The sequence below is a fragment of the Tachypleus tridentatus genome, chromosome 8 (assembly GCF_004210375.1).
Source record: "Tachypleus tridentatus isolate NWPU-2018 chromosome 8, ASM421037v1, whole genome shotgun sequence".
Lineage (NCBI taxonomy): Eukaryota > Metazoa > Arthropoda > Merostomata > Xiphosura > Limulidae > Tachypleus > Tachypleus tridentatus.
Genome location: NC_134832.1, coordinates 110,271,121 through 110,283,240, shown reverse-complemented (window position 1 = coordinate 110,283,240; position 12,120 = coordinate 110,271,121). Strand labels below are relative to the sequence as shown.

Sequence of the window (12,120 nt, the reverse complement as noted above, 5' to 3'; positions counted from 1 at the left end):
TGATTGTCATTGTCTCGCCTCTTTCCGAGTGGCTCAGTGGCGAATCTGAAGGCTTAGAGTGTTAAATTCGGATTTTAATACCAGAGGTAGCCTATTATGCCTAACAACAAATAAATGTATTTCCAAATATTATCAAAGTCGGGGCTTTTGTCCTTTTTAGCAATACGAATGTTGTGTGGATCTAATTATTGTTATTCATAAATTATATCAAGAACAATCAATCAAAGTTTATTGTTAGTGAAGGACGCTAGCAGGAAATGCAGGCACTTCATTGCGATGTTCAGAGACCTACAGTACTGATCAAGCTCATCCATTACCCACAGTGACTTCAGTAATTAATACAAGAATTCTACAGTTGAAAAAAAAAAGCGTTAGGACATTCACCCGTGATTTACGCATAATATATACATCGTGATGTATATATGACGAGTGTAATCCGGCTAGCTTGTAAGTGAAGATATGAACAAAGTTTGAAATCTGGCGCCATCGAGATTTCAGTGGAAGCAAATACACGAAATTCGATGTCATGTTCGAGTTCAACAACAATACAAACCTATTATTAGATCCCCTTCATGTCTGGGTGACCTTCAAGGTGCGTTTTATCTTCTCTTATTACTTCATGTAAGTAACAAATGCTATAGACTATGTCATGTCAGTAACCCTCCTCCGAGGACCCCCTGAATCATCTGCCAAATTTAGTTCTGCTAATTTGAAAAAACCGTGAAAAGTACTTGCAGACAAACAAATTCACAAGCATATAAAGTGAATTAATATAACAATTATTTCATATTTTGTTACCCTACCAGGAGAGACACCAGCCCTCTGTACATATTACTGATATTTATAGGGTATGAATCTGCAAGAAATTTTACAATTTCTTTTAATTTATTAGACCTTAGTTGAATAAACAACCCTTAAAACTGCAATTTTAGTATTTATCAAAATACGCTTTTTATCCAGGAGTTTTTGTTTGTTGTTAAGCGCAAAGCTACGCAATGGGTTATCTATACTTTGCCCACCACGAGTATCAAAGCCCTGTTTTAAGGTGTGTGCGCCACTAGGATACTACCCAGAGGTCATAAATAACTTAGTTCATTAGTTGATAACATTGTATCTTCCCTGGTTAGAGAAGACCAGGTGGTTAAGACACTCAACTCGTAATCCGAGGGTCGCTAGTTCGAATCCTCATCACATCAACCATACTCGCCCTTTCAGCAGTGGGGGCGTTATAATGTTAAGGTCAATACCACTATTCGTTGGTAAAAGAGTAGTCCAAGAGTTGGCGGTGGGTGGTGATCACTAGCTGCCTTCCCTTTCGTCTTACATTTCAAAATTAGGGACTGCTAGCACAGATAGTCCTAGTGTAGCTTTGCGGAAATTCAAAACAAACCAAATAAATCAAGTCCTGGTTAGCGCGAATTTGATGAGTTGAACACCTTATTTCATCCCTGGTTCATAGGTGTTTAATGAATGGAAATCAGTTTCATACCAGGTTCACAAGGGTTTTATGAGTCTGTTGTATCACGAAATGCTGTTTTGTGAACGTAATGTAATCGTTAGATTACCAGATTTTTGTTTTTAATGTTAATCAATAAACATTTGTTATCTAATCCGGAACTAAGCTTAGTTTTCAATTAAAACTATATATATACAGGGTGTCCATAAATTATTCACCCCATTATAGGCCTTTATAATATGAGTTACCTTAAAACAGTTTGTGGTAATTAATAACACAACTCAAGAAGTTTTGTTCTTTATTTCACAGAACATACACGCAAAACATGCTTCTTAATGTTTGGAACGAAATTTCTTTGTTTGTTGTGGAATTTCGCATAAAGCTACTCAAGGGCTATCTGTGCTAGCCGTCCCTAATTTAGCAGTGTAAGACTAGAGGGAAGGCAGCTAGTCATCACCACCCACCGCCAACTCTTGGGCTACTCTTTTACCAACGAATAGTGGGATTGACCGTCACATTATAACGCCCCCACGGCTGGGAGGGCGAGCATGTTTGGCGCGACTCGGGCGCGAACCCGCGACCCTCAGATTACGAAGCGCACCCCTTAACGCGCTAGGCCATGCCAGGCCCTTGGAACGAAATCATCTACTGCCTTGATGTTCTGCGTGCTACCAATAAGGCTCGCGTGAGTTTACTGAATTATTGACTAAAGTGTGGTAGTTTACTTAGTTAAAACAAAAATTTCTTGAGTTGTGTTATTAATTGCCGCAAACTGTCTTAAGATAACTTTTATAGAGAATTTATAAAGGCTTATAATGAGGTGAATAATTTATGGACACTCTATATACTGTTTAAACGTACAGGGGCACAAAATAAAGAGCCCATTTTCAAAGGAATTTCTAATTAGCCAATCAGGAAAGCTGATTACTTTCTTTGTCAGATAAGATAATAAATCATTACGTTCAATTGTTATAAGTGTTAAAAACAATTTGTATAAAAGCTATTTATAACATAAATAAAATATAAACAATTACAACAAAACTACTATATTTGTTAAACGTGATACACTACAATACCTTATAATGTTATTTTCACAAATTTTAGTGTAAATAATGAGCGTTTCGAGAGGCCATATTTTTGTAACTTTTTGTACAGTGAAAGTAAAAAAGCTCTCTTGATAGAAGAGCTGGTCAGTTTTTTAATATTAACTTTGTTACGCACCTTTACTCAAATGTTCTTCGGCTCATGCACTAGAATCATTTAAAAAGTAAGACGCAGCTACAAAACCAGACTTAATGTTCACCTCCTAGAGAGCATTCTACAGTTTTTTTTCAAATTTATCGTCTAGAAGAAATGCGTATTCACAAAACACATGAATAGGCTCTGTAAAAACTTCCTTAGAGAGAAGAGAATTTTAAAACCTTTAAGTTAGTGGTTTTGTTCTTTTCCTTTGAGTAACCACTTTATATTATTGCGCTTCTATAGTTCGTATTGTTATACGTCAGGTCACATCCGCCCTCAGAAACTAACTATAAAATATGTATATCTCAGATAGACTTTTCAAAAAAGTTTTACAATAACTACCACCAATACAAGTGAAGTATTAGCCATATAAAACCTCCAACAGCCACGCCCAAACCATCAGGTGTTCTATAGACAAAAACTGGTATCTTTAACATACCTCTGACTCTAAATTAGAGTATTTTAGTTAGTTTAAACTTACAATGCCAGCTTAGACTTCAATGTGATTTTTTTTATCTTTTAGAAAGAATGTTGGTTATCATTGAATGATAAATTTCACTAGATTGTTTGTTTTATACTCTCAGTCAATGACAGTAGAGACATGGCGTTGCTATTATTGTCTTCTGTCAGTGTATTTATGTTAATAAAACGTTTCATACATTTTCTCAAATTCAAGAGTATAACTTGTATATATATATATATATATATGTATTTAAGAGATACACATATAAAAGTTGTTAACATACGTGGTAATAATTAAGCGATATATATTATGTAATATTTTTTACTTTCTTGCGCTGGAGATAAAAACACGCAAGGAAGAATGTATTTAATGTGTTTCTATATTTTCCACTATAAGTTTAATTATATTGTGTGTTTTTATTGTAACACGGAATAAATAATTGTAATTATAACAACATTTCTAAGTGCTAAATAAATATTAAATCTAATTATTACAGCACACAGCAGATAATTAATCGGATCTTGATAATTGACATCTAATGAAATCTAACAGGCAATACTTCAATAGTTAATAACGCATATATATAATAAGGCAAAGCTACTTATCAATATATATAAAGACCAAGTAATACTTTATTAGTTAATAACATAATTTAATTTATAAATTTCCTAAGTGCATGACAAAATTCTGTGTATCATAACTAGATTTCGAAACTGCAAGCGGAGTATCACATACAGGTTACGTAACATATCTTCACGAGCACTTAATTATCGTTATTATTTAACTGCATAAGTTCATGTTACGTTTACTTTTATTATTTGGTTATATGATTTCAGACATATTTTCATCCGACTCACATTTGTTACTCATTCAGACAGTTTCTGAGAAATACACATTTCTCTATTGTAACCAAGCAAATAATTACTTACAGATATACACACTGCTGGCCAAAATCTTAAAACCAATCAACATAAAGAAAAAATATGCATTTTGCGTTGTTACACTTAACCACTTATTTGAGTATAGCTTCGAAAGATGAAAATCAGAAAAGGGAAAATAAAATTAAAAAACGTTTTAAGCATTAAATAGGGAAAATGTGAACGTTATGAAATTAACCGAAATACTAGCTGACCAAAAGTTTAAGACCATACTGAAACGAAGCGTTAATCGGTAAACATGTAACGAAATTTAGTCATTTGTGTTCAAGCATGAGCGTTGCCAAAACTCGCAAAGATGTCTCCTGTGTTACATTGAGTAAAATCGTGGCAAAGGCGAAAAAGTTGACAGAGTTTGAACATGGCAGAATTGTCGAGCTGCAAAAGCAAAGTCTCTCTCTACGTGCCATCGCTGGTGAGATTGGGCATAGTAAAACTGCTGTTGCAAATTTCTTAAAAGACCCTGAAGAACACGGAACGAGAATTTCAAGTGGTCGGCCCAAGAAAATTTCGCCGGCGTTGAGCAGGAGGACTCGAAGGGTTGTCCGCAAGACACCAGCCAATCATCGAACCAGATTAAGGCCCTTACGGACGCAGAATGCAGCTCAAAAACAATAAGATGTCACCTACGAGAAAAACTCTTTAAAAAAGCGCAAACGTCTTCGAAGGCCACACCTTCTTCCACACCACGAAACAGCTCGGTTAAACGTTGCTGAGAAGCACCAAACATGGGACGTAGAAATGTGGAAAAAAGATTTTATTCTCTGATGAGAAAAAATTTAACCTGAATGGTCCAGATGTCTTCCAACGTTACTGGCACGATAAGGATATCCCACCGAAGACATTTTCTACACGACACAGTGGGGAGGTTCCATCATGATCTGGGGTGCTTTTTCCTTCCATGGAACAATGGAGCTTTCAGGTTATACAGGGGCATCAAACAGCAGCTGGTTACATTGGCATGTTGGAAAAAGCATCCTTTTTGATTGAAGGCTCTCGCCTGTGTGGAAATGTTTGGATCTTTCAGCAGGACAACGCTGCAATCCACAATGTCCACAGGACAAAGGACTTTTTCATGGCGAATAACATGTTTCTTTTGGAGCATCCAGCGTGTTCGCCCGAACTAAACTCCATTGAAAATGTTTGGAGGTGGATGGTAAGGGAAGTCTATAGAAATGGACGTCAATTCCAAACAGTGCATGATCTTCGTGAAGCCATCTTCACAACTTGGAATAACATTCCAGCCAGCCTTCTGCAAACGCTTATATCGACCATGCCAAAGCAAATGTTTGCAGTTATTCGCAATGACGGCCGTGCAACTCACAACTGAAACCTCTTGTTGGGCATTTTCTACCCTGTTTAGGACTTCTTTTGGTATGGTCTTAAACTTTTGACCACCTAATATTTAGGCTAATTTTATAGTGTTCACATTTTCCCTACTAAATGCTAAAAAGGTTTTATTTTTATTTTCTCTTTTCTTATTTTCATCTTTCAAAGCTCTACTCAAATAAGTGGTTGAATTTAACAACGCAAAAATGCATATGTTTTCTTTATGTTCATTGGCCTTAAGATTTTAGCCAGCGGTGTATATAATTTCATTATATGAAAAGTAAATTTCAATTATTTTAAATATAATTCATCTGAAAATATTTTCAAATGCAGATCCCAAAATGTATTGGATTGATTTTGAGTAAATACCTCAGATTTCCACGTGTTTTAGTTGTATTTCTAAACTTAACTAAATGGCAATAATTTTAATAAAAGAAATTAAACAAATTCTTCATCATTATGTTGTCAACATTTTATTAGTCTTTCAACTTATCTCACTTCCGTGTGGTGGCGTTATTTTGTCATCAGAAATCTATTAGTTTTATTCCCTTCATTTCATGCTTGTTTTATTAGAGATCGCTTGTATATCTTAAAGGTCGAATATTGTTATTTCTCTCACTGAGAGACAGCTCCTCAATCTATTATTTTTTGTACATTACTGTACAAAAGCGTTAGGACAAGAGAATATTTTGTCATTCTTTCTATTTTATGTGATTAATTCTTCCATGATATTACAGCATCTAAATTTCAATACTAAGGTAATATTTCACTGATCTCTGTTGACAAGTGAATCAGCCAAAGTGAGAATACTTATCATTCTTTAGAATTACCATATACTTGTACCAAGGACAAGTTCTACTTGAATGAGCAAACTGATCAAATTTAGAGTCTGATATAACTGTCATGTTACCCCATGCAGTGTCTTAACAATATAAAAAAGAAGCTAGCATATGGTACAGGTATATGCTAGGACAAATCAGTTCTATTAAGTTTTGTTGTCACGCCACGGCCCGAAAAACCTGAAAAAAAAGAGACAGTTATCAGTAGAGCAGAGAGTTGGCATAAAAGCTTTACGTGATGATGATTAGACTCTCTGACAAGTCACTGCAAACTTTAAATGGTCCCCAAACACTGTCAAGTACAACATAGTTCATGAGACCAAGACAGATACAGTTGAAAATAGGAAAGGAAAAGGCAGAACACCTAAACTCAATGATACTGATGTCAAGTAGAAGGAAGGCTGTTACTAATCTAAAACATTAGATAAACGACCATGTACCAAATTACAGAAAAGTGTCCAGATCTTCAGTATTGAGAAGGCTCAATGGGAATGGAATATTTGGTCGTGTAGCAGTTAAAAACTTTACTTCGATCTCCAAGTATTATCAAGAAACTAAAATTTGATAACAAGTAGAAAAACTACACTATCAGTGAATGTAAAAGGGTGTTATGATGCATGTATTCAAGTTTGAAACATTTGATTCAAAGCGTGGGTTGTACGTCTGGTGGAAGAAAGGTTGTACACCACCTACCATAAAGCATGGGGTGAGGGAGTGTGATAGGTGTTTGGCTGTTAAAGCGACAGAGAAGACATTTGTAAAATAGATGGAATAATGGACAAGTATAAGCGCTACCAGATGCTGATCCGTCATGATATATTAAGTGGTTTGTGTATTATTGGTAAATAATTCTACTATTAAGAAGACAATGACCCCAAACACTCACCCACCGTATGCAGAAATTACTTAGCTGAGAAATAAGTTCCTTGAGCCATTTAAATGATACAATGTCATCCACAGAGCCCCTATCTCAACCAATTTGAGCTTATCTGGAGTTTGATTGATCAAAACATTGACAAATTAAAAGTTACTTCCAAAAATCTTTATGGGAGTGTATTAGAGACATTTGGAGTAAAATATCAATGAACACTTTTATTAAATACGTTGTAACAATGCCTGAAAGACTGTCTGTAGTTATTAAAGTAAAAGTGGAATACACAATATTAACTGTTTTCTGAACTCAAACACTTCCACTGAGTGTCTGTTGTACTAAATATGAAGATTAATAAACTTCTGATGTTTAATCTGTAATATGCCTTTTATTGTTCTTTGACCGTCACATTATAACGCCCCTACAGCTGAAATGGCGAGCCTGTTTGATGCGACGGAAATTCAAACCCGCGACCCTCAGTCGAGCGTCCTAACCACTTGGCCACGTAGGGCTACCAAGGATGGAATCAATGTAGTTATATTATTAAGTATAGTTGTTGTTTTGTCTGTGTACAAAAGCATATACTTCAAGTTACTCTGACGGATTACATAGATTAAAATTTAGTTTTAGTTTAACGTTAGCATATTAAAAATTATTTCTAATAATTGCAGAACGTTTCTACAAGAAACCAGCTCCTTATTTTGTTTGTTATGCACAAAAATTACTTAAAAATATATATGCAATAGTTTCTGATTGCAAAATGTTACACTGTGATATGAACTATCAAGGATGAAGACCATTCGTCAATCAGAAATAAACCGTATTTTATTTGCAGAGTAAATAATAATAGTAAGACGATGCAGATAAGCTGATCCCTGAGGAATTACTAGCAGCAAAATGTAATTCACTTCTGGTACCATCATCTACTTGAGACAGACGCACTTATGTGAACTTTATTGAAATGTGCTAAATCAACGAGATAAAATATTATATAGCATTTTTAGCGCTTTTTCTCGATTAATGTTTAATAAACATAACAGTATTTATCAATAAGAACTTTGTAGATTATTAATGAGTTCTTATATGACCAGGATAATACGTTTTTCAAATTTTCGAATATATTCCACTCGAGTTGCCACGGAACTTGATGTGTTAAATATACCGGAAATCTTTCCAAACAATGTTTGTTAAATTTTCGTTTCATAAAAGTGTAACTTGTAAAATAACTTTTTAGAAATAAGATATGCCATTTCAAACATGTTAAAACATTTTAAAAACAGTAGTGTTAAAATTTATTAGATACAATTAAAACTTTCTCGTTTAGAATGACAGAATAAATATTATTTCTTGAAGTGTTTGTTGATTCGAAACATGGAATTTATCGGCCAAGGGTTTAAAAATGTAACATCATGAAAATGTTTTTCTTTGAAAATTTATATTATTAAGAAATGATGCAAGAAAATGACATAACACAAATAATTTTTCTATTAAAGACTTTATTTTGCTGGATATGAAATTTTCCATGTAAATACTCTTCGAAAAAAATATTTTCATTTCCTTTTACGCACTAAAAACAACATGAGACATTTTTAAGATATTGTTACAACATTTTATTCTTTGTGATAATAAAACAATTAAAAAAGTTCCGTTTTTTTGTAGCTGTATTTTTCCCAAAATAAAAAAATAATGTAAATGTATATTACATTTTATACGTTAGATTAATAAAAATATGTATTAGATAGTTTCGTACGTGTTATGTTTATAGTTGACCTGAATCAATAATGATAAGAAATCTCTATTGAAAAAAAAAAAAATAGCACGTAAATTTCGAGCCAAATAGTTATACAACATATTGTTTAATTCTGTCAGTACAACGTCTCATACCATACTTACAAATTTACATTTATAAATGTGTGAACTTACCTGCGTATCGTTCCACTGTATTGTAAGCTTGTAGTCAGGAAGAATATGAGGACAGTCATTAATATGTTCTAAGGCTAATCTAACCGCTGGAATTACTCCTCTTCCAATTGCACCTTTTGTCAGATTAGCACTAACCGGGAAAAAACCACCAATCTGCAATTCGGTTCGTTGGCCTGCAGACAACATATAAAGCGTTAACAAAAGTTTGATGCAGAAAATATAGTGGCTGTTTTTACCGGTAAACAAATGTGTTGGTAACATGGTGACTCTGTTTAACAGAAGCGCCTACTTTCAAGCACTTAAATTTAATCAGATCGAGGAGTCTGTCAACTCGTATAATGGTGCCCAGTTTTCAGTGTAACAGTGTTCACGATCATTGTCTTTTTAGCTGTCTTTCGATAGATTAACAACAACGATTAGCATAAAATTTGAGTAAAATTAACAGCCACGTAGTTTTCGAATCCTCTTTTCTCGTAAAACAGTATTTTTACATGACTAAGTCCGAATACTTTTTTTACTTATTACCTTCATAAGGTATCAGAAGAAATAGCAACTACTGGGCAACCACTTCCAGATTAACAGCTTTTCTTTAGCTCCTCCAAAGTTTGCAACCGCCAAACTATAGCAGTCACCATCAAACTGAGCTCCGTAACGATTTCCTTAGGCGACTTTGCAAGTTAGATTCATAGAGGTCGCTGTTGACAACCAATCGTTAATAAGTTGAAAAAAGAAAAGCCATTTATGCACTTTATTGTGACCAATGCTTCTGTGGATAAAGTCGTGACTTCATCAACGCATGAAAAAGCTAAAACAAATATATATGTATATATAAATAAAAGTATTGCATATTTCTCATTATTTGCTGTTAAATTAATGAAACGTGTTCTTTTAAAGCAATGATGATATCGTTACAATAATTAATTTTTCTGAATGATTTATTTCATCTTCTGTACTTTTTAGATGTCCCCCGCTGGGATAGCGGTGAGTCTATGAATTTTATACGCTGGAATTAGGGGTTCGATTTCCTTCAGTGAACACAACAGATAGCTCAGTGTAACTTTGCTATAAAAACCATACACACACACACACACACGCTATTAGAAATACCCTCATTATTAAACTTTCTTATTAATGTTGGATTTCACTATGAGCAAAATATCATGAAGAAAAATAAACTTTAAATCTTGTCACTTACAAAATGAAGTTGTTCTTGTATCATACTAGAATATTGTATAACATGTACAATTTTGTGTATTTTCAATGATTAACAACGTTTCAAAAATATTATACACAAGCATGAAACTGCACTGATCGTGAAAGAACAGTGCAGGTTTATAAAAATAACTGTATTATACAATAGTGAAATACGTTTAACCAATGTTCTTCCAGAAAATAGTCCCGGCATGGCCAGGTGGGTTAAGGCGTTCGACTCGTAATCTGAGGGTCGCGGGTTCGAATCCCCGTCACACCAAACATGCTCGCATGTTTAGCAGTGTAAGACTAGAGGGAAGGTAGCTAGTCATCACCACCCACCGCCAACTCTTGGGCTACTCTTTTACCAACGAATAGTGGGATTGACCGTCACATTATAACGCTCCCACGGCTGGGAGGGCGAGCATGTTTGGCGCGACTCGGGCGCGAACCCGCGACCCTCAGATTAAGAAGCGCACGCCTTAACGCGCTAGGCCATGCCAGGCCCCTCTACAGAACAGATCGCATTTTCTTTTTTCAATAGTGTGAAGGGAATCATTTGATTCATTCCGAGCATGCCAACCAGCAGGCCACGAATGATTCAGTTTGGTTTTTGTTTGGTTTTTTCGACCAATGATAATGTAAATCTTATTATAATAAGAACCTAATCGAGATTAAAGTTATTATGGTAATCGTGATAAGGATGACGACATGATAAATACTTATTTCCTGCTATAAAAGTAATTGTTTGCTTTTAGTGTTGGTTTTATTTAGCTTTAACCTAATTTTGTCTTCTGGTAAGGGTTGACTACGCTAAAATTCAGAGTTCGATTCCCCGGGGGTGGACAAATCGCCTGTTGTGTAACTTTGCTATAAAACAAACAAAAAAAAACTACTATTATTGCTTACTCCTGCTTTTATATATAGTGAACTTGTTAACATTGGTTAGAAAAACATATTACATGATTTTTGAAATTAAGCTTAAAGTTAATCATGATCCCGGAATGGCCAAGTGGCAGCGATGCTGATGTACATACAAGCTAGAAAGCATGGTCAGATATCACGAATTTACAGTCAGAAATAGAGTGTATATATGAACGACTATGGAGTGTTTGGTTCTGAAAGCTTAAACAGTCTTCACAGTCCTTAAACCTTCACCATTCAAACATCTGGTTTATTTTAGAAATTCGTGTAAAAGCATGAATATTTTAGCGATATGATTACAACTACATAAAAACAAGACAAACCATGTACAAAACAAACATTTCTACATTTGTATTCACCTTGTCAAAAATATAAATACGAATTCGTGAGCCGCAGCTAAAGAATTACGACTGTTTAATACAAAAATCCGTTAAAGAAGTCATAGTAACGTGAAGACCACAATGATTTTAAAAAGCTCCCAACAATACAACTGTATTTTCAAGATACGCTTAATTAAAGACAAAAAAGAAATATTTGCTCTTAACAAAAAGGCGTACAAAATTACTTTTTTTTGCATTAAACCTAATATTAATCTAGTATTCTTCCTGTTCAACATTACTATTTTTAACCAAAAAAAAAGTTCTTGTTTCAGTTGTTTAAAGCGAAAGAAAAATAAATCAAGAACTATTTGAAGGTTTCTCCAGGTGTTGTGTGAAGCGAAATGGTAGTGATAATAAAACAATGCAGCTGACAAGTTTCGAGAGAAAGAAGTACTTCAACTAAACACAAAAAAAAAACACAAATACTAAGCAGGGAAACAAATATAAACAAACGCAGAATCAAAGAAACCGTACTTATACATCAACTAAAACCAAAATTAAACCAGTATAAAGGAACACCTTTATACCTATACTAATTAATAACCCAGCATCGTAATGTAAAGCCCA

General features: G+C 34.3%; 1 protein-coding gene across 1 annotated transcript in view; it reads right to left on the bottom strand.

Moving 5' to 3' along the window:
- Positions 1 to 9,684, bottom strand: part of LOC143223205 (gamma-aminobutyric acid type B receptor subunit 2-like) — a 245,278-nt gene extending 235,594 nt beyond the window's left edge. Inside the window, exon 1 of the mRNA XM_076450812.1 lies at positions 9,059 to 9,684. Within this exon, the coding sequence (XP_076306927.1) occupies positions 9,059 to 9,319 (261 nt within the window). The 5' untranslated portion in view covers positions 9,320 to 9,684. The remainder of the gene's footprint in view (positions 1 to 9,058) is intronic.
- Positions 9,685 to 12,120: the final 2,436 nt, after the last annotated feature.